This window comes from Sus scrofa, chromosome 1 (assembly GCF_054392235.1).
Source record: "Sus scrofa isolate SSC_HxYL_T2T_F1_AM1 chromosome 1, Sscrofa_HxYL_maternal_Yorkshire_Landrace_v2.0, whole genome shotgun sequence".
Classification (NCBI taxonomy): Eukaryota; Metazoa; Chordata; class Mammalia; order Artiodactyla; family Suidae; genus Sus; species Sus scrofa.
The window spans coordinates 212,551,011-212,574,839 of record NC_139383.1 but is presented as its reverse complement, the minus strand read 5'-3'; the positions used below and the strand labels follow the sequence as shown (position 1 = coordinate 212,574,839).

The following is a 23,829-nucleotide window of genomic DNA, read 5'->3' as shown; positions in this document are numbered from 1 at the left end:
TCCACACAAATTAAAAGTTTTTTGTTCTAGAACTATCTTAAAGAACTTTTAGAATATAAGTAGATCAGAAAACACTAGCAACTATATTTTAATATATTTATTAAAATATAGTTGATTTACAATGTTTTGCCAATTTCTGCTGTACAGCAAAATGCCCCATCATGCATATTAATACATTCCCTTTCTTATATTATCTTCTGTCATGGTCTGTCCCAAGAGACTGGATATAGTTCCCCGTGCTATAGAGTAGTATCACATTGCATATCCACTCTAAATATAATAATTTGCATCTATTAACCCCAAACTCCTCGTCTATCCCATACCCTTCCTCCTCCCTCATGGCAACAAGTCTGTTCTCTATGTCTGTGAATCTGTTTATGTTCTGTAGATAAGTTCATTTGCGCAATATCTTAGATTCCACATGTAAGTGATATGCAGTATTTGTCTTTCTATTTCTGACTTACTTCACCTAGTATGATAATGTCTCATTACTTCTGTGTTGCTGGTTAAAATTATTTTTAATACATCATGGGGGAAAAATGAAATGTCATCCACCTTCTTTTTTGAGAATAATAAACTTCAGGTTCCATATAATAAATAGGTTAAATATGAAAAAACTCAAGTTTTTTTTTTTAGAAAAATTTTGCAAGGAGCAAGTAAAATATCAGTTAAATAATCAAGAGGCATGTTAATGATTAATAAATCATATAAATGGAATTTGCCTAATAATTTAAGAATGCTAACAGCAGAGCTATTAATATAATTTAGTATATTGTGGAAGTCTTGTGCACATATTGAAGAATTTTGCCAAATTCTTGCATGAAAACCGCAAGGTGGTATAAAACTTTGCTTACATTCAAACTGGATGCAGAATGTGAGAGAGAGGAGTGGAGAATCACATCAGGTATTTTAACCTGAGAACCTGGAAATACAGAGTTGCCATTAACTGAATAGGGGACACAGAGGAAGGGCAGCTTTTTCCCAGTTAGTTTGATTTGGCCTTTTGGTTTTTTAAAAGGAGATTTTCATTTTGAATAACCTAAATTCAAGATGTTTAGTAGACTCCAACTATCAAATAGGCAGTTGAGTACTTGATTTCAGAATTTATCTTTGAAATACACTGGCATCAAGATTGTTTTTAAATCCCTGAAAACTAGATTAGGACAGAACACAAACTAGTTCATTAGCTTGAACTGAAAAGAGTTATGGGCCCTGAGCACAGGAAAACCACATTATATGTCACAAACGAAACTCAGAATGGACAGCCAGTGAGGTGGGAAAGATGCAGTGTAAGTGTGGGATCTGGAACCCAGTTGACACAGACTATGTGTCTTCTACCTGGATAACATGGAGTTTTATGAAAAATGATAATGGAGTTTTGTTTTTTTTTTTGTTTTGTTTTGTTTTTGACCAAACCTGAAGCATGTGGAAGTTTCTGGACCCATAATCAAAACTGCACAGCAGCAGTGTCAACACTGGATCCTTAACCCACTGAAGCCACAGGGAACTTTGGTAATGGAGTCTTAAGTAAGTATGAAAATGACAGCACAAGAGAAGTAGGAACATTCTGTATGGAGAGGAAATTCACAGGAGAAACTTGAATTTCCAAGGAATGTGATGGGAACAGCTTTCACCTGACCTAGAGTGCTTGTCTTAAAGCTTCAGTCTCAGCCCCGCATCTGATCTTCTCAGCTCTGCTCTGTGATACTGGGGCTCTGGTTCCACCACATTTCTCCTTTGCCAGAAGATTTATTTTATTTTAAGGTTCTTCCATACTGTTCACAAGAAGTGGACTAGAAAGCTAGAACACAATTAACTGTGTTCCTGACTGAACTGTGACTGAAAATAACCACTGTCAATTGGGAAAAGGATAACTAACGGGCCTCCTAGATGCTATTTGTCACTGTCAGTTTGGCAAAAACTAAAAAGAATGATAAGATTTTGCTTTTGTCAATGCTTGGAAACATTTAAACCTATACACTCTTGAATATGAATTAATATAGACATTTTTATTGTGGAAAGTTGGCAATATATATTGACAATGTGTATATATTTTGACCAAGAAATTTTACTTCATGGCACCTCTTCAGAGAAAGACTCTTTGTTGGATATAAGTCACCTGCTTATATCCAACAAAGACACTTATAGCAACATATTTTTTAAACTTAAAGACAGCCTAGAAGATGTCAAATTGTCAATGTTTGCAATGGTTAGAGAAAGGGAAACAGAATGAGAAGCAGAGCTAACATAGGAGTTCCTTCTGTGCCCACCTCATGTGGGGCAGATCTCTTAGCCCCTTCGTGTGTTCATTTTCTGTCTGATTGCCTTACCCCATGTGTGTCTCTGGAGAAAAGATCAGATCTGGGAGCCAGATATGACTTCTTATGTGACCAGTCATGTAGCTGTTCTAAGTCACTAGCTCCCTTAGGGTGAGCATAGTTGGCCATGGGAGCATAGGAAGGTCCCTGTCCTGAGAGTCACTCCTCTGGGTTCTCTAGTCCTAGATTTACACCTATTTGGTTATTCATCCTCTCTTAACCTAAAATCGAGAATCTCACATATAAAGATGACCATGCAGCTTATTATGAAATTTGTAATGAAAAGCAGCCAGGTGAGCCCATCGACACCATATGTCACCAGCCTCCCTGAAGAAGATGACTCCTTCCCTCAGATATTTTACACAGACCACTCTTTGCTGATGAATATAAGTCAGGTCCTCCTATGACAGAAGGACTAACAATTTTCCATAATTTCTAGAACTCCTATCAATTCCATGGAGTTCCACCTTTTGACAAGCATTTCCTGAAAAGTGGTAGAACTGTTTCATAGGACAAAATGGACAAATATCATCCTGAGACATATTTATATAGAGAAAATAAGGATTTAGGTTTTCAGAATAAAAAAACTCCAAAAGACTGCTTTCATAACGATTTAACAAATAAAATGAAAATTTAATGATATAAATAGGTTAATGTGTTTTCTAAATTTTAATACAATGTAAGCATATTTTATATTAAAATATAAATATATAGGAAAAATAAATATAAATAAGTAAACAATAAATAAATAACATCAGGGCAATCATTGCTTAGGGTCTGATGCCCCTGGAGTTGAATAATTTTAAAATATGAATGTTTATTGTTATTGACAATATAAAACCTGAATTAATTCAATAAATTTTGTGGTTAAAGCAGAAATAGGAGTTTTTTGAACAAAAGATGAGTGTGCAAAGGTGAGATGGCATCTTATTGAAATCATGTCAAGGTGACCCCAGGTGTTCATCCATAATTCTTAACCTTTCTTGCAAGTTGGTTGAGAAAGACAAGGCTCTCATGATTTCCACTCTGACAATCTCCCAGGCACAGTCACTGTATTTCTTTTCTTTCAGGTAGAGATGGATTCCCTGGAAGTACTTCTTCATGGCCATTCCCAGGGCAGATGCCTGCTCTCCCATCTCCTGCACCAAGCAGGGGTCCAGGTCTTCCAGCTGCTGATGGAGTCCAGAGTGGAGCTTGTCCAGGAGGATGGAGTCCCAGGCAGCAGAGGAGCGCTTTATGTGGAAGAGGAGGAAGGTCTGCTGGAGCATCTCGTGGAGGACAGAGATGGCTTGGGCCTTCTGCAGGTGGCTGCCGTCCACCATCTCCTGGGGGAGCCCGAAGTCTTTTCTGTCCTTCAGACAGAAAGAAGGAGAGATTCTCCTCATCTGATGCAGAAGCACCAGGTTCTTCCTGCTGATGTGCACGTGGTTCTGAGACAGGTCACAGCCTAGAGATCCCCCAGAGCTGTAGCTGAACACCACCAGGGCTGTCAGTAGAGAGAGCATGAAGGCCATGGGGAAATGAGGGTGCTGTTGGCCTGGCTGAGATGGGTGTCTAGGAGAACCTTGTGGGTAGGTTCTCTGATGCTATTCTTTCTAAGCAAGGCCATTAAATAGGGAACACAGTAATTTTCATTTTCTAAACATTTCTCTACACTTTCACTTCTTTTTTGGTTTTCATTTATGTATCCTCCCTATGGTCTTAGATGATGTCATCACTCTAAGCCATTAATTTTGGTTTTTTGGTTGTTTGTTTGTCTTGTCCCCCCCCCTTTTTTTTTTTTTTTTTTTAGGTCCACTCCCACTACATATGTAGATTCCCAAGCTAGGTGTCAAATTGGAGCTGTAGCTGTAGCTGCCAGCCTATACCACAGCCATAGCAATGCCAGATCTTTAACCCACTAAGTGAGGCCAGGGATGTTACCCGCATCCTCATGGATACTAATCAGATTTGTTTCTGCTGTGCCATGACGGGAACTCCGAAGCCATTAATTTTGTCACAGAAATTTAATTTTCCCAGTAAATTTCAGATATATCCATCCAAAAGGATATTTACCAATCACATGAGAAATGTCTTTGTCTCAAAGTCAGAAGTGATGTATATGTGTAAATATATCCTCTGTCTGTGCATATCCCACTTTCATGCATAGATGATGCTCTTCTCTGTTCTAGGAACAGAGTTCTAGTGACCTTAGGCTCCATTTTCCCCACTTTCTTTACATAGGAGGTAGGTTCCTTCAGTACTGTGGTTTCTGTATTTATTTATAGATTTACTAGACCACCTCTGGCAATTAAGCTCTTTAAAAGAAAAGAGGGGTTCCATGTAGTTTATATTTACAGGAGAGGCTGATGTTTATGACTGAATGAACTTCTATGTTTCTCTTTTTTCTAGAACACATTCATGCAGGTCCAAGTGGTTCTGCTTCAGAGGATCACGAGGTCAGGACTATTGCAGACATAGCTGTTTTTTCCACCATTTTCTTCCTGGGAACCTATCGTCCTGCACAGCCTGGGCTAATACCCCCACAAGGAATCTTGATTCTTTTTAAGAGAATATCAGTGTGGGATTCTAACTCACAGATAATTGTGTTTTCCCATCAGCATCTCACTCTACAAGGGGGATGTCACATCTGGTAACACCCTGTCCTCTAGAGGGACAGAGTCCCCTTCCTAAACTCTTGGACCCACTCCCTGAGGCAGGCTCACTACATCCTAAGGACTTTAAAATCTCCTCTCTGTGGAGGGGCTTGTTTATTTGTTGGGAAAAAAATTCGTCTCCTGGGACACCCACCCTTGTCCCCAGTGTTTGCCTAAAGGACTCTAGTTCTCAGTGGTGACCTCCTCCTCTCCTGACCCATGTCCTCAGATATCAAAGGTGTCAGCAGTCCTCGGATACTGAGAGCAAATGTTTGTTCTGTCTTAGGAAGTGGAGGAATTATCCAACTGATATCATTTCACCTTGAGAAGACAAATAATTTTTATGTTCCAAATACAAATTATATTATTGAATACTTTTACTTAAACAGTTGAACATAAGTTATGCTCTAAGTTTTGAAGCTGAGGCAGGAGATTCACTGATGTTGTCTCTCATGAGAAGCTCATATCACAGAAACTAGTGGCCTTCAGTTGTTCATTCACTTGGTTGATCCCACTGGGCTTTTCTCTCCCTCTGTCTCTGGGAGAAGTTGCCTTCTTTCCTTTATTTGTGTGTGATTCTTCACTTAAAGTTTTTTTAAATTATGTTCACTGAGGGGCTTATTGGGCAAGATTAGTCCTGCTGCTGCTACAGTAATTTGGATTCATGATGAGGTAAGAGCAATAAAGGGAAGTAAAAGAAAGGCAAAGGAACTACAATCACATTTTCAATACTTTAGACTTTTTTTTTCTTTCTTGTTGCTGCTTTCCTAGAAAGTAAAATCTTACACCTGTTTTTTTCTGGCAAAAAGAAAACAAACATAAGTCTGAATGTCATCAATGTGAAAGAAGGGAAGTGGTTTTCCCCTCACACGATGACATATTTGAAGTTAGCAGACTTCAGTGCAGCACAGATGGGGACAAGGCTATGCAGAGGGCAAGAGTGAGGCCAATAAGAATAACAGGAAGGCAGAAACTTGGCTCCTTCTGCTACAAACTCCAAGAAGACCCACTTCTCAGTCAGCTGACTGCCTTCAAATTTGCAAGACAAGCCACCTGATTTTTTAAAATATCTATCGCACATGTGATTAATTTTGAAGAGAGAAGGAAGCAGTCAGCTCACAAGAGACTAGAAACCAAAACCCTAGTTGGGAGAAAGCTAACCCACTTTGGCAGGATTTTGGAGATCAGGCTTGATGAGCATCTGTCTAGTTGATAAATCCACTTGGGCAATGAAAAGAGTGCTTAGAGAAAACTAGAATTATAAGGAAGGGAATTAGTTGATTCTGGAAGATCCCAATCTTAATCTGGATCAGAGTAATCGTGACATTAAAAACTAACTGAATTTCATTATTTCTTTGTCATGAACTAACCACTTTGTAAGTTATTTAAAATGTTAACTCACTCCTTTCAGTAATCCTATTTGGATCACACTTACTTTGACAGCTGGAAAGATGTATAAATCTAGGCAGATGAACCCTTTCTTGTGTACCAGAGAGGGGCAAACCTGAGTGAGGGCTTTACAATGATCTGTCTGGAAGAGCGCATTAAATAAAGTGAAGGGTGGAAAAGAACATGATCTTTAGGAACCAACAAAGTAATTAGAGGTGTTGCCAAAAAGTTGCTCTCTATTATTTTGTACGGCAACGGGGTGTGATCTAAGTCAACTGAATTGACTTTAATTTCTAATGAAAAATAAACAAAATATCTGTTAAATAGAAGGGAGTAGATATCTCTACCAATTTCAAAAAAAGTACTCTAAGATGTTATGAGTGATTTCATAAGTAAAACACAGTAAAATAACTTTATTAACCCTCCAACAGCAAACCTGTGGAATTTCTTTTTCTTCCTTCCTTCTGTCCTTCCTTCCTTCCTTCCTTCCTTCCTTCCTTCCTTCCTTCCACTGGAGTATTGTTGACTTACAATGTTGTATTTGTTTCAGGTGTACATCAGAGTGAATTGGTCATAGATACAAATATATCCATTCTTTTTTCCTATGTAGTTTATTACAAACTACTGAGCAGATTTTCCTGTGCTATTCAGTAGGTTCTCATTAATCATCTATCTTATACAGCAGTATGTTTATGTTGTTTCCAGCCTCCTAATTCTTCCCTCCCACTAATGGTTTCACCTCTGGTGACTATTAGATTGGCTTTGAAATCTGTGAGTTTTTTTCTGTTATAAACGGAATTTATTTATTTTTAACACTTTTTCTTGTGAATTTAAGAACAAAGAGGAAGCACCTAACAATTTCTACCTGTATGAGCTCTGATGTTTCTTCCTCAGGATGACCCTAGTCCTCAGTAGTCACTTTCCATGTGGTTCCACAGGGATGAAGTCACTGAACTTTAATACACCTGAAAGGAGGTCAGGGTGGGGATCAGGAAGGCGGCACTCTGTGCTCAGGGAAAATGGACAGATCAGGCCTTCAGATAGTAGATCATTTCAGGAGAAAATTTTATGAACCCAATTTTTTGCCTCTTCTTGTACCTAGAAAAGCGATAAAGTCAATAACAGAGACATTTGCTCCTCATGATGAGCAACAACCTTCTACCAAGGTTGTGTCCTTGATGACAGGTACCCCTTTTGCCAAAATTATATATATACTGACTGTCCCTACCTCCTGGAGCAGATCCTTACAGCTGTCTGAGAGGCTGTTCTCCAGGCTATAGTCCTCAGGAAGTCCTTCCAAATGACTGACTCCCAGCTCTCATGTTGTCCATTGTTTGTTCAGTCAACAAGGACCTCACTCTTCCCAGGGTACTCTTCAGGTCAGCCTGCTATTCTCATTCTCAAAGACGACAAGCCTGTCTCTAACCTCCAGCCTAGACTGGACCTTCTGTTGTCAATGGAGAGTCCAATGGAAAAGCCCTTCTCTTTGTTGTTCCAACTAGTGGTTAAGATGTGGGTTCTTATGAGGCTTTCATATGGCCATGGAGGAAGAGCATATGCGCTTCCTAGACAGAAGCAGTGGAGGTTTTTTTAAAAGGGCTACTTAGCAGAGAGAGTCTAGCTTGAATGCCCAATCAGCCACCTGCTTAAAATAGTTGTCTTGATTTATGTTTCTAGCCACAACCTATGAAGAAACATAAAACAATACTGGAGGATTGAAATAAAATGTTATTTAAAACAACATTCATTGGAGTTCCTCCCATTGTGGCATGGCAGAAATGAATCTGACTAGTAACCATGAGGTTTCAGGTTTGATCCCTGGCCTCACTTAGTGGGTTGAGGATCCAATATTGCTGTAAGCTGTGGTTTAGGTCACAGATGCAGCTCAGATCCTGCATTGCTGTGGCTGTGGTGTAGGCTGGCAGCTGTAGCTCCAATTCGACCCCTAGCCTGGGAACATCCATATGCCTCTGTTGTGGCCCTAAAAAGCAAAATAGTAGTAATAATAATAAATAAAATAACATTCATTGATAAATGACATTTTTAGCAGTAATATAGGACTGGTTTTTGCCTATTGTTTAGACCCTAATTTTCAGGAAGTTTTCTAAACATCTGAATATACTTAAAATGTCTCTCTCACTCTAAATGTACCTACTCAGTGTACTATGCACCAAGTGCAAAGAAAAGAGAGTTGGTTGATCCATTAATGTCCCCTTTCTAAGTTGCCTAAATTAAAGGAATGAATTTCCACCAAGGTCTTTGATGCTTTGAGAAGTTGTTATCTTCCAGAGTGCACATTGCTGATACATGTCCTGCTGGGAAGGCTCTATCCCAATTGGTTCCTAAATGGATCATAATCCCTGCCTGTGTCCCTTCTGTTCAGCTTTATTGCTTTATTTTGTTCATCTTTCGAAGAGGCCACATCATGATGGAATGTAAGAAATTCCTTGAATGGCATTGTTCCCAGGAATATCCTTCTCTGCTCTGTGACAACTTGCTGGATCCTAAGGAGGAAACAGCTTTGCAGCTGGCACTGGAAGACCCTCATCCATTTTGATGCTTTGCAGGCTGCTGTGATATCAGTGTCACCCATGCCTAGGACACGTATTTGTGTGATAACTCTGTGCTCTCAGCATCCATTTCAGTCTTCTAGTTCTCTGAAAAGATGTGCTTCCCTCAGTGCAGCTCTTCCATGTTGTTCATTGTCCGGAGAACCTGCTGCTGTTCCAGTGAAGGCTTTAAATGTCTCTGTTCTCATTCCAAGTTCTCCAGCTACTGCTGATTTTCACCTCCATATTTCCTAAGCTTTGGGCTTTTTGAGCCAATGAAGAGTCCTGAGCCAGGGGAGCACCTCCTGGTTCCATCAGCATGTGGGAGCACCCAGGAGAGGCACAGCTGATCTCCTGGGTTCCCCTGCAGTTCAGTGTTGGTCAGGGTTCCCTCTTACTTCCTGTATTTCTCTGAGAGGCTGGACAGTCTGGATCTGCAGTACTTGGCTCACAGAGAGCATGGAGTCATCTGAGAATTTCTGACAAAACTAGAACTTTCACTCAACAACTTCTGCTTCCAGTTGGTGGCTTTGTCATCTTAAGGGAAAACTGACAGACAGAAACCCTAATGAAAAAGGAAACAGTTGTATTAATGAGCAGTACCACTTAATGCAGAGTGAATGAGGATTTTCTACATGAAGGAAAGGATTGTAGTATTAGAGTGAAAGAATGGGGTACAGGAAAGCAGAGAGGAAGAGGGAAGTGTGCCAGGTATCAGAGTCATCAGATATATGTTATGTTACAAATGTAGTATAAATATATATGTGTAGTACATTTATATATGTGTGTACCATATATGCATATGTATTATATAAATACATGCAGTTGAGGAGACACTGTTTGCCAATTCTGTTTTGGAGATTGTTGGTGTTGTGCAGTCACAGACAGTAGTAGGACAATTCATTATTTCCATTTCTATTTATATGAAAACAAGAAATAGCCACTACCTGTTTTTTTGATCACACAGTGGATTATACATTTCTAAGTGTTCCTAAATGTTCTGCATTTTTTGCTACTCATGAGTCTAGAAATAATTTCACTTACTTTTTATATGAGGAAACTGAGGCTCAGAGAATTAAGTGATTCCCGAGATCACACATGTGTCCTGGCAGAATCTAGATTCAGTGAAGAATCCTATATCACATAGAAATAATTATATAAATTTCATCTTATGCAATTCTCCATCCTTTTGTTTTGTTTTCTTTTTTCTTTTTTGGCCACATTTGTGTTATATGGACATTCCTGTTTGAGGGGTCAAGTTGGAGATGTAGCTGCCACCCATGCCACAGCCATAACACTGTATCCAAGCCGCTATACCACAGCTTGTGACAGAACTGGATCTTAACCCACTGTGCGCGGTCAGGGATCAAATCTGCATCCTCACAGAGACCAACATCAGGTCCTTAACCCTCTGAGCCACAAAAGAAACACAATCTCTTTGTTTACTTCTTCAGTTCTTTCTGAAAGCTGTTCTTCTCTGGTTGACTCCTAACTGCACTAACTACTCCTTCTCTATGCCCTTTGCAGTATCTCCTTCTCTGTCTCAGGCTTAAAAGTTCAAGGTTCTCATAAGCTTCAGGTCTTCTTCTCATTATAAGGAACAGCATCTGTTACCATGTCCTTATTTCCACATATGCAGCAGTTGCAAATTAATATTTCCAGGATGTACATTTTGGCAGATCCAGATCAACATATTGTCTACCATTGGGAAGCCTGTCTTCAGATGTTTCTTGGGCACTTTTTGGAGCACATCTGCTCTATCCCCCTCTTGAGATGCCTCATTCAAGATGTTGGTGAGAGAATGCCTTTGCCTCTCATTGTAACAGGAAACTTAATTGAAATAATTTAACATAACTATTGCTTTTATATCTCTTTCTCTACCAACCCGAAATCTCCAAAAGAAGAGCTTTGCTTTATTCACCTCTGGGTTCTTGGAAATATCACATATCTGATGTAGTAATATGAAGTTCTAATATATAACCAACTGAAAGAAATGAATGATGAGTACAGTTCATCATCCAATTTTTAGTATGGGTTGCAAATTTCTTTTGTTAAAAAAAACCCTCCAAGATAGCTTCTGGGAAAAAATTTCATAAAGACAATTTGATAAAGGATAAATGTAATTATGTTTTGTTAGATTTCAATACATTATAAATTTGAAGGTGATGTTGTAAGAACAAAGGAAATTTAAATACCATACATATTATGACAGATGAAGTAGATGAATAAGCAGACAGATACCTTAGAGGTCTTTGCACATTAATCACTGTTATTTTAAACTCCTGATAATTCCTAACTCTCTACTCTGTCCAAGTCTAGTTTAATACTTGCTTTATCTCTTCAAACTGTGTGTTTCCCCTGTGAGTATGGTAAGTTTCTGTTGAGAGTTGAACATGGTGTATGGGGTAAAAAGAATTGAGGTAAATTGGCGTTTAAGGCAAGGATTAACATTTATCTTGTTAAAATTTGACTGTATTTACCCCTGGTCCTGGGCTCTGTTTCTTTCCTCTTTATTCTGCATATCAACCAAGCTGCCTCATCCTTCTGGACTGGTCTTCTTGAAAATGACTTTATTAGAACTGTTTGACAAGTAACCACCATAGGTGTATCTTGTGCACCATTGTATCATGAGCAAAGATTTCATTATAATTTCTCAAAATAATGATTAACAAAGAGTATTCTTAGGTTTTCCAGCAGACCTCACACCACAAGCTTCTATTAACCTCATATTAGAACCTTATATTGAGGAGTTCCCATTGTGGCTCAGTGATAATGAACCCAACTAATATCCATGAGGATGTGGGTTACATGCCTGGACTTACTCAGTGGGTCAGTGATCTAGCATTGACATGAGCTGTGGTGTAGGTCTCATGGGTTCCATCCCTGGACTTACTCAGTGGGTCGGTGATCTGGCATTGACATGAGCTGCTCAGATCTGGCCTTTCCGTGGCTGTGCGTAGGCCAACAGCTGCAGCTGCAGTTGGACCCAGCCTGGGAACCTCCATGTGCTCCAGGTATGGCCCTAAAAAAAAAAAAAAAAAAAAAAGAACCTTATATTTAAGTAATGAATACTAATGAATATGCATCATTAGATCATTCAGTACATTCCCATGGAGCCTCTTGATTCAAGATTCTCCATCTCACAGTCAAGGTGCGGGCAGGGAGGATGTAAGGCATGTGATGCTTGAAAACAATAGCTTTTTCACTACTGATTTCATAGTTTTAACTTTATATATGCTGTTTTTCAGTCAGTATTTTTCTGGGCAAGTGTTGTCTTGCAGCTTCTGAATTACTCTATGTTTCATCTTGAAACAAATCAAAATAGAGAAGTAAAAAGGGAAACACAGACGGTCCATATCATTAGTTTCCATAATTTTCAATATGTCATAGTTTTCTTTCCTCCCTCAACTTTCTTAGAAAGCTCTCATTGCCTTTGGATGCACTGAGGTCAGAGGAAAGCAAATGCAAATCTGACCAGGATGAGAGTGAAAGTAACAAAATGACTCCCCAAGTGAAAAAAACAAGGGGAGTTCTCATCTGTCATCACCCTTCCAGCTTCTCCAGGTTTGTTTCTGCTGATGAATCCCACCCCGTCAGCTCTCCCTAAGGTGACCAGTGCCATGTATTTTCTCAAGTAGGGGCAGTTTCCATCTCCAGTTTAAATGAACACATTGAGTCTTCTAAGAAGTTTCAGACTTTTAAACACAGTCTTCTCACTGTTCTCCTTTATCCTGTTAATCTATGGCCATTCCACCTCATTTTTCCCTTGCAACTCTTCCCTCCTTCTTAAAGTTAAGGTCATACAACTCAACTTTAAGTCCTTTTCTCATTCTATGCCCTTTTCCCATTTGATTACTTCTGTTCCCATGGTATACAGTTCAGGGAATTGCTTGGAAATTGCCAACTCCAGTACCCACTAGACACTGGCAGTTAGATGCCCACCAGGCAATGATAGAGAATAACTTCTTTGGTTTTTGAATCCTCAAATGGCTTGATTCACCTTCTCCTTGGAGCATTTCATGTTTTCTCCCTTATTCTTCTTATGGCATTAAATCTATATGATATTAATTTCTAATATTAGTATTAGTTTTAAACATAATTGGTATTTAATTTTCAATTAACTGCTTATTGTTTTCAGGTTACTTTCCCTACAAAAATCAAAGAAACAAGAAAGCAGGATTGGATTTCTTATGTTCACCTCAGGCAATATATAACCTGTCATAGGGGATGTTTAAATTTTCTTCAAAGTTTAATGTCATTGTGATGGGAAAATGAATTATACCATACATTTTAAAATTCAGGTCACACATTTGGCTTGGGTGTTTTCTTTTTTAAGAATAAACAAATACAAGAAGTTTCCTGTAGTAAAAATTTAATGAACAAAGAAAAATAATAAGCAGACTATATACAAAGTTGTTTTATAAGGTGCACATATCAAATGAACAAAAAATAAATCAAATCTTACAGATAAATATTTAAATAGATAAATAAATAGTTCAGCAAGTCCATCTATAAGGAACCAGTGCCTGTAGATCAGACATGATGTTGCTTAATACTTCTGAAAACCTTTGACAAATTGATTCAGTTCACGGCAGGATGACAGAAGAAATGAGGGGCTGTGACATGGCAGCACAGAAGGAAGTGTGGACTTGTTAGTCAGTGAGAAGCATTTCCGAGATGAACCAGGTGTCTGTCACTCCTTCCTCCTGAGTCTGTCTTGCAGGTTTGTGGAGGAAGAGAAGGCTCTCATGACTTCTGCCCTGACGATCTCCCAGGCACAGGGGCTGTAGCTCTTCTCTTGCAGATAGAGGGTGAGTCTGTGGAAGTATTTCCTCACAGCCAGGATGGAGTCCTCCTCCAGCAGGGGGGTGCCTTCCAGCCCCGCCTCCTGCATGACACAGGCTTCCAGGTCCCTGAGCTGCTGATCCAGTCCAGTGCAGAACTGGTGCAGGAGGCTCTCATCCCAGGCAGCAGCTGAGCCCTCTGTGCTGAAGAGCTGGAAGGTCTGCTGGAGCATCTCATGCACCAGAGCCATGGCTTGAGCCTTCTGGACCTGGTTGCCCCCAAAGGCCTCATGAGGGGATCCAAAGTCCCTTCTGTGGTCCAGGCAGGAGAAGGGAGAGATTCTCCTCATTTGTGCCAGGAGCCTCAGGGCCCTGGTGTGAGCCAGGCTGTGGGTCTGAGGCAGGTTGCAGCCCAGAGAGCAGATGGCATTGCAACTGAGCAGCACCAGGGCTGTGAGGAGGGCTGAGGATGGGGCCATTGGGGACCTTGCAGATGCTGCTGTCCTGGCTGAGGTGGGTGACTCTGTGACCCTGCTCTCTAGGATGTCTGAAGACCTTCCCTCAGGCCTGTGTCTTAAATAGGAACAAATTCATTTCCATTTTCTGAATGTTTCTTTCTAGTTCTGCTTCTGCTTTTCACTTTTCACTCCACAAATGGATTAGGCAGCATTTCTCAACTTTTTTTTTCATTATTACCTGCCTTTCTTCTGCCCCAGACTCTTTTAAAATGTCTTTTACTAATTACCCCAGCATCAAATTTTGATAACCAGATATACTATGTATCTATTTAGGTAATCATAAATTACTCTATACATAGAAAGTCTAAAGCTTACTCTTCATATTTAAAGCAGAGTTAACAATATCAAAAATTTTTAAACTATGAACTAAATGTAAAAGTTATTGAATTGAAATTTAAGTTCATAACTAAGGTGGCAGAATGACTTTTAATGTAATATACATTTACTTATATAGTTAAAAATGAATCAAATTGCATATACAAAGAAAATTTCTATTCATACCTTATAATAATATCAATTTATAGACATAATTTTCAAAATGGCTCAAAATCATTGCAAAACCAATTGTTTTATGAACATTTATTTTTAGGTATTTACCTTTTCATTGTACTTCATATCAGAAAATAGTTTTGTTTTTTTTGTTTTGTTTTGTTTTTTCCCACTGTACAGCAAGGGGATCAAGTTATCCTTACATGTATACATTACAATTACATTTTTTTCCCCACACTTTGTTCTGTTGCAACATGAGTATCTAGACATATTTCTCAATGCTATTCAGCAGGATCTCCTTGTAAATCTATTCTAAGATGTGTCTGATAAGCCCAAGCTCCCGATCCCTCCCACTCCCTCCCCCTCCCATCAGGCAGCCACAAGTCTTTTCTCCAAGTCCATGATTTTCTTTTCTGAGGAGATGTTCATTTGTGCTGGATATTAGATTCCAGTTATAAGTGATATCATATGGTGTTTGTCTCTTTCTGGCTCATTTCACTCAGTATGAGATTCTCTAGTTCCATCCATGTTGCTGCAAATGGCATTATGTCATTCTTTTTATGGCTGAGTAGTATTCCATTGTGTATATATACCACCTCTTCCGAATCCAATCATCTGTCGATGGACATTTGGATTGTTTCCATGTCCTGGCTATTGTGAATAGTGCTGCAATGAACATGCAGGTGCACATGTCTCTTTTAAGGAGAGTTTTGTCCGGATAGATGCCCAAGAGTGGGATTGTGGGGTCATATGGAAGTTCTATGTATAGATTTCTAAGGTATCTCCAAACTGTTCTCCATAGTGGCTGTACCAGTTTACATTCCCACCAACAGTGCAGGAGGGTTCCCTTTTCTCCACAGCCCCTCCAGCACTTGTTATTTGTGGATTTATTAATGATGGCCATTCTGACTGGTGTGAGGTGGTATCTTGTGGTAGTTTTGATTTGCATTTCTCTTATAATCAGTGATGTTGAGCATTTTTTCATGTGTTTGCTGGCCATCTGTATATCTTCTTTGGAGAAATGTCTGTTCAGGTCTTTTGCCCATTTTTCCATTGATTGATTGGCTTTTTTGCTGTTGGGTTGTGTAAGTTGTTTATATATTCTAGAGATTAAGCCCTTGTCAGTTGCATCATTTGAAACTGTTTTCTCCCATTCTGTAAGTTGTCTTTTTGTTTTCTTTTGGGTTTCCTTTGCTGTGCAAAAGCTTTTCAGTTTGATGAGGTCCCATGGGTTTATTTTTGCTCTAATTTCTATTGCTTTGGGAGACTGACCTGAGAAAATATTCATGATGTTGATGTCAGAGAGTGTTTTGCCTATGTTTTCTTCTAGGAGTTTGATGGTGTCCTGTCTTATATTTAAGTCTTTCAGCCATTTGGAGTTTATTTTTTTGCATGGTGTGAGAGTGTGTTCTAGTTTCATTGCTTTGCATGCAGCTGTCCAGGTTTCCCAGCAATGCTTGCTGAATAGACTTTCTTTTTCCCATGTTATGTTCTTGCCTCCCTTGTCAAAGATTAATTGACCATAGGTGTCAGGGTTTATTTCCGGGTTCTCTATTCTGTTCCATTGGTCTGTCTGTCTGTTTTGATACCAGTACCACACTGTTCTGATGACTGTGGCTTTGTAGTATTTCTTGAAGTCTGGAAGAGTTATGCCTCCTGCTTGGTTTTTGTTTCTCAAGATTGCTTTGGTGATTCTGGGTCTTTTGTGATTCCATATAAATGTTTGGATTGTTTGTTCTAGTTCTGTGAAAAATGTCATGGGTAATTTGATAGGGATTGCATTGAATCTGTAGATTGCTTTGGGTAGTATGGCCATTTTTACAATATTGATTTTTCCAACACAGGAACATGGAATATCTTTCCATTTCTTTACGTCTTCTTTGATTTCTTTGATTAAAGTTTTATAGTTCTCAGCATATAAGTCCTTTACCTCCTTGGTCAGGTGTATTCTGAGGTATTTGATTTTGTGAGGTGCAAGTTTAAAAGGTATTGTATTTTTGTATTCCTTTTCTAATCTTTCATTGCTGGTATACAGAAATGCAACTGACTTCTGAATGTTAATCTTATATCCTGCTACTTTGCTGAATTTATTAATCAGTTCAAGGAGTTTTGGGGTTGAGTCCTTAGGGTTTTCTATGTATAATATCATGCATACAGTGACAGTTTTATCTCTTCTCTTCCTATATGGATGCCTTTTATTTCTTTTGTTTGTCTAATTGCTGTGGCAGAAAATAGTTTTTAATTTCACTAGCTGCTAGGTATTCATATAGATTCTGGCCACATTTTTTTTTGTTTAGCACAACCATAATTATTAATGTGTTGAACAGCTTACTAGAATTAAATAATAAAATGTAATCTTATTTAATTTACAGATACAGTTTTCTATTTGTATTCAATTCCTATTGCCTGACTCACACTGAGGCTCAAACCTAAGCAACATCCACAAGACAGCCAATGGCAGCTTGTAAGTAAGTAAAGGACACCTCTCAGAATAGGAGTTTGAAATCAAGCACATGATGCAGAGAAGGTCCTCCAATGTAGCACTGATCATTTATAAAGTTTGCCTATCTTCCATAAAGTCAGTGTGAGTCTTTCCACGATACGCAAGAAAACCCAAAGAGAAAAATGAATACCAATAAATATTAAGAACTAAGATTTTGTTGGATAGGGTTGAGTTTGGAGTGTCACAAACCATGGTAATAGCCAAGATTTGTTCATAGCCCTAAAACTTCATGTTTGCACCCATGAGAGCAATATCATTTCCAATGAGAGTGTATCATTTAGGAATCATCATCAATTTACATCTTTCTCTGTATTTTTGCATTGAATTTCAAATTTTCCAAAGACCTTTAATTCTGTGATCATCTTGCAAATCAGTTCTGTAGTAACTGTATTCTGTTTTGGTTTTGTTTTTTTGTTTTGTTTTTTTTTTTTTACTTTTTTTTTGGTTACTCAATGAATTTCTTACATTTATAGTTGTACAATGATTATCACAACCCAATTTTATAGGATTTCCATCCCACATCCCCAGTGCATCTCCCCACCCCACAAACTGTCTCCTTTGGAAATAAGTTTTTCAAAGTCTGTGAGTCAGTATCTGTTCTGCAAAGAAGTTCATTGGAACCTTTTTTCAGCTTCCACATGTCAGTGATAGGATTTTATGTTGGTGTCTCATTGTCTGACTGACTTCATTTAACATGATAATTTCTAAATCCATCAATGTTGCTAAAAATGTCGGTATTTCGTTCCTTTTACTGGCTGAGTCATATTCCATGTGTATATGTACCACATCTTCTTGATCAACTCCTCTGTCGATGGACATTTAGGTTGTTTCCATGTCTTGGCTATTGCAAATAGTGCTGCAATGAACATTGGAGTACATGTGTCTTTGTGAGTCATGGTTTTCTCTGGATAGATGCCCAGGAGTGGGATTGCTGGATCAAATGGTAGTTCTATATTTAGTTTTCTGAGGAATTTCCATACTGTTTTCCACAGTGGTTGAACTAACTTGCAATCCTACCAACAGTGTAACAGGGTTCCTTTTTCTCCATACCCTCTCCAGCACTTATTGTTTATAGACTTTTTGTTGATGGCCATTCTGGCTAGTGTAAGATGGTACCTCATAGTGGTTTTGATTTGCATTTCTCTAAAAATTAGTGATGTTGAACATCTTTTCATGTGTTGAACATGTTTTCATGTGTTTCATGGCCAATCTGTTCTCTTCTTGGAGAATCATCTGCTTATATCTTCTGCCCATTTTTGGATGGGGTTGTTTGTTTGGTATTGAGGGGTAGGAGGTGTTTATAAATTTTGGAGATTAATCTCTTGTCAGTCGATTCATTTGCAAAGATTTTCTCCTATTCTGTGTGTTGTCTTTTCATTTTGTTTAGGGTTTCCTTTGCTGTGCAGAAACTTTTAAGTTTAATTAAGTCCCATTTGTTTATTTTTGTTTTTACTGTCATTACTTGAAGAGGTGGATCTGAGAAGATGTTGCTGTCATCATCAGAGAGTGTGAATGTTTGGCCTATGTTTTCCTCTAAGAGTTTTATAATGTCTGGTCTTATATCTGGGTCTTTAATCCATTTTGAGTTTATTTTTGTGTATGGTGTTAGGAAGTGTTCTAATCTCATTATTTTACATGTGACTGTCCAGTTTTCCCAGCACCATTTATTGAAAAGGCTGTCTTTTCTCCATTGTCTGTTCTTGGCTCCTTTGTCACAGATTAGTTGGCTGTAGGTTCATGGGTTTAATTCTGGGCTTTCTATCCTGTTCCACTGATCTATATTTCTGTCTTTGTGCCACTACCATATGGTTTTGATGATTATTGCTTTGTAGTATAGTTTGAAGTCCAGGAATCTGACTCCTCCAGTTCCATTTTTCTTTTTCAGGATGTCTTTGGCCATTCTGGGTCTTTTGTGCTTCCAAACAAACTTTAAAATATTTTGTTTTAGTTCTGTGAAAATTTGCCTTGGTAATTTGATAGGGATTGCATTGAATCTGTAGATTGCATTGGGTAGTATAGTCATTTTGAAAATGTTGACTCTTCCAATCCATGGTTTGTCTTTCCATCTGTTTCTGTCATCTTTGATTTCCTTCATCGGCATCTTATAGTTTTCAGAGTAAAGGTCTTTTGTCTCTTTATGTAGGTTTATTCCTCAGTATTTTATTCTTTTTGATGTGGTGGTAAAGGACATCATTTCCCTAATTTATCTTTCTGATCTTTCATTGTTAGTATATAGAAATGCAGTCTATTTCTGTGTATTAATTTCGTATCCTCCGACTTTGCCAAATTCATTGATGAACTCTAACAGTTTTCTGGTAGAGTCTTTAGGATTCTCTAGGTATAGTATCATGTCTCTGCAAATAGTGGTAGTTTTACTTCTTCCTTTACAATTTGGATTCCTTTTTTTTCTTTTTCTTTCCTTATTGCTGTGGCTAGGACTTCCAAAACTATGTTGAAGAGTAGTGGTGAGAGTGGACATCCTCGTCTTGTTCCTGATCTCAGTGGGAATTCTTTTAGCTTTTCACCATTGAGAATGATGTTCGCTGTGGGTTTGTCATATATGGCCTTTATTATGTTGAGGTAGGTTCCCTCTATGCCCACTTTCTGAAGGGCTTTTATCAGAAATGGGTGTTGGATTTTGTCAAAGGCTTTTTCTGCATCTATTGAGAAGATCATATGGTTTTTATTCTTCAGCCTGTTAATGTGGTGAATCACACTGATTGATTTTTGGATATTGAAGAACACTTGCATCCCTGGGATAAATCCCACTTTAGTGTAATTTGCAATCCTTTTAATGTATTATTGGATCATTTTGCTAATATTTTGTTGAGGATTTTTGTATCTACGTTCATCAACAAAACTGGCCTGTAGTTTTATTTTTTTGTGCTATCTTTGACTTTTTTGGTATCAGAGTGGTGGTGGCCTCATAGAAAGAGTTTAGGAGTATTCCTTCCTCTGTAATTTTTTGAAATAGTTTTAGAAGGATAGGTGTTAGCTCTTCTCTTAATGTTTGATAGATTTCACTCATGAAGCCATCTGGTCCTGAACTTTTGTTTGTTGGAAGTTTTTAAATCACAGTTTCAATTTCAGTACTTGTGCTTGGTCCATTTGTCTTTTCTATTTCATCTTGGTTTAGTCTTGGAAGATTGTACTTTTCTAAGAATTTGTCCATTTCTTCTAGGTTTTCTGTTTTATTAGCCTAAAGTTGCATGTAATAGTCTGTTATGATCCTTTCTATTTCTGTGATGTCTGTTGTTACTTCTCCTTTTTCATTTCTAATTTTATTGATTTGAGTCCTCTCTTTTTTTTGTTGATAAGTCTGGCTAAGGGTTTATCAGTTTTGTTGATCTTTTCAAAAAACCAGCTTTTCATTTCATTGATCTTTTCTATGGTTTTCTTCATTTCTTTTTTTTTTTTTTTTTTTTTGTCTTTTTGCTATTTCTTGGGCCGCTCCCACGGCATATGGAGATTCCCAGGCTAGGGGTCTAATCGGAGCTGTAGCCACCGGCCTACACCAGAGCCACAGCAACACGGGATCTGAGCCGCATCTGCAACCTACACTGCAGGTCACGGCAACGCCAGATCGTTAACCCACTGAGCAAGGGCAGGGACCGAACCCGAAACCTTATGGTTCCTAGTCGGATTCGTTAACCACTGCACCACGATGGGAACTCCGGTTTTCTTCATTTCTATTTCATTGATTTCTGCTCAGATCTCTATGATTTCTTTCCTTCTACTAACTTTAGATCTTGTCTGTTCTTCTCCCTAAAGCTGCTTTAGATGTAAGTTAGCTTGTTTATTTGAGCTTTTTCCTGTTTCCTGAGGTGGACTTGTGTTGCTATAAACTTTCCTCTTAAAACAGCTTTTTCTTCATCCCATAGGTTTTGGAGTGTTGTATCTTTGTTGTCATTTGCTTCTAGGTATTTTTTAATTTCCTCTTTGATTTCTTCAGTGATCCACTGGTTGTTTAGTAGCATGTTGTTGAGTCTCCAAGTGTTTGCGTTTTTTCAGTTTTTTTCTTGTTGTCAATTTCCTGTCATATAGCATTGTGGTTGCAAAAGATGCTTGATATGATTTCAATTTTCTTAAAGTTACCAAGTCTTGGAGTTCTTGTTGTGGCGCAGTGGTTAATGAATCCAACTAGGAACCATGAGGTTGCAGGTTCGATCCCTGGCCTTGCTGAGTGGGTTAAGGATCTGGCATTGCCATGAGCTGTGGTGTAGGTTGCAGATGTGGCTTGGATCCTGCATTGCTGTCACTGTGGCATAGGCTGGCAGCTACAACTCTGATTAGACCCCTAGCCTGGGAACCGCCATATGCCATGGGAAGTGGCCCTAGAAATGGCAAAAGACAAAAAAAAAAAAATTTACCAAGGCTTGATTTGTGGCCCAGGATGTGATCAATCCTAGAGAATGTTTCATGTGCGCTTGAGAAGAATGTGTATTCTGTTCCTTTTGGATGGAATGTCCTTAAATATCTATTAAGTCCATCTGGTCTAATGCTTTATTTAGGGCATGTATTTCCTTGTTGATTTTCTGTCTGGTTGACTGTCCATTGCTGTAAGTGGGGTGTTAAAGTCCCCCACTATTATTGTGTTGTTGTCAATCTGTCCTTTTAAGGTTGTTAGCAGTTTCCTTATATATTGAGGTGATCCCATGTTGGGTGCATAGATATTTAAAATTGTTACATCTTCTTGGATTGATCCTTTGATCATTATGTAGTGACCTTTTTGTCCCTTAAAATATTTTTCATTTTAAAGTCTATTTTGTCTGATATGAGTATTGCTACTCCAGGTTTCTTTTGATTCCCATTTGCATGGAATATTTTCTTCTACTCTCTCACTTTCAGTTTGTATGTGTCCCTAGAAGTGAAGTGAGTCTCTTGAAGACAACATATATATAGATTGTATTTTTGTATCCATTCAGCCAGTCTATGTCTTTTGGTTGGGGCGTTTAGTCCATTAATATTTAAGGTAATTATTGATATGTATGTTTTTATTGCCATTTTATTAATTGCTTTGGATTTGTTTTTGTTGCTCTGTTTTCTTCCCGTCTTCTCTTATTCTCTCCTCTTCTGGTTTGATGACTATCTTTAGTGTTGTATTTGAGTTGATTTTTCTTATTTATTTGTGTATCAATTGTAGATTTTTGGTTTGCAGTTATTCTGAAGTTTTGATATAGGAGTCTATATATATGCAAGATTGTTTTAAATTGTTGGTCTCTTAATTGCAAGTGCATCTCCAGTGTTCTGCATTTGTACCCAACTCTTCTCATGATTTCTGATTTCAGTAGCATATTTGTACATGGATGATTTTGTATCTCTACTGTATATATACCTTTACTGGTGAGCCTTGTCATTTGTGGTATTTTTGTTTTCTGTTGTGGCCTTTTCTTGTCTGTCTAGAGAAGTTCCTATAGTATGTGTTGTAAAGCTGGTCTAGTGTTGCTGAATTCTTTTAGCTTTTGCTTATCTGTAAAGCTTTTGATTTCTCCTTCAAATCTGAATGAGAGCCTTGCTGGGTAAAGTAATCTTGGTTGGAGGTTTTTTCCTTTCATCACGTTAGGTATGTCATGCTACTCCCTTCTGGCCTGCAGAGTTTCTGCTGAAAAATCTGCCGATAGCCTTATCAGGGTTCCCTCGTATGTTATTTGTTTCTTTTCCCTGGCTGCTTTCAAGATTTTCTCTTTGTCTCTAATTTTGGTCAGTGTGATTAATAGGTGTCTCGGGGTGTTCCTCCTTGGGTTTATTTTATGTGGTATTTGTTGTATTTCCTGGATTTGAATGAGCGGGTCCTTTCCCATGTTAAGGAAGTTTTCAGGTATTATCTCTTTGAATATTTGTTCTGTCCCCTTCTCTCTCTCTTCTCCTTCTGGTACCCCTGTAATATGCATGTTGGTGAGTTTAACTTTGTCCCAGATTTCTCTGAGACTGTCTTCATTTATTTTCAATCTTTTTTCTCCTTTCTTTTCCACATCTCTGATTTCCATTAATCTGTCCTCCACCTCGCTTATTCGTTCTTCTGCCTCCTGTATTCTGCTGTTAGCTGCTTCTAGTGAATTTTTTATTTCAGTTATTGTATTTTGCATCTCTTCTTAAGTTTTATATCTTGTATCTCTTTGGTCAGTGTTTCCTGTAAGTTATCCATCTTTGCCTCCAGTTTATTTCCAATGTCTTGCATCATCTTCAGCATCAACAATCTAAAGTCTTTTTCCTGGAGAAGTGAGAATCTCCTGATCACTTAACTGTTTTTCTGGGGTTTTTTTCTTGCTCCCTTTTCGGAGTCATAGTTCTCTGTCTTTTCATTTTTATAGGTTTTTGGTGTGGTGACCTTTTTACAGATAACAGAGTTGTAGCCTCTCTTACTTCTGATGTCTGCCCCACTTGTGTATGAACTTGGTACCAGGGCTTGCTGTAGGCTTCCTGCTGGGAGGGACTGATGCCTGCCCACTGGTAGGTGGAGCTGATTCCTATCCCTCTGGTGGGTGGGGCTTTGTATCTGGGTGAGATTAGAGGTGGCTGTGTGCCTGGGGGTCCTTAGGCATCCTGATGGGTGGGGCTTTGATCCCACCTGGATTGTTGTTTGGCCTGGGGCTTCTCACCACTGCTGGGGCCAGATTTTCCCAGAATGGCCACCTCCAGAGAA

The 23,829-nt window shown here is 38.5% G+C and overlaps 2 protein-coding genes across 2 annotated transcripts; both read right to left on the bottom strand.

Moving 5' to 3' along the window:
• Positions 1–3,259: 3,259 nt before the first annotated feature.
• Positions 3,260–3,832, bottom strand: IFN-OMEGA-5 (interferon omega 7). Its single transcript, NM_001130533.1, has one exon. It carries the CDS (start codon positions 3,830–3,832, stop codon positions 3,260–3,262), a length of 573 nt encoding a protein of 190 aa, NP_001124005.1.
• Positions 3,833–13,585: 9,753 nt separating this feature from the next.
• On the bottom strand, positions 13,586–14,155 carry IFN-ALPHA-13 (interferon-alpha-13). Its single transcript, NM_001164843.1, is given in 1 exon segment — positions 13,586–14,155. A coding segment is annotated over 1 exon segment (570 nt).
• Positions 14,156–23,829: the final 9,674 nt, after the last annotated feature.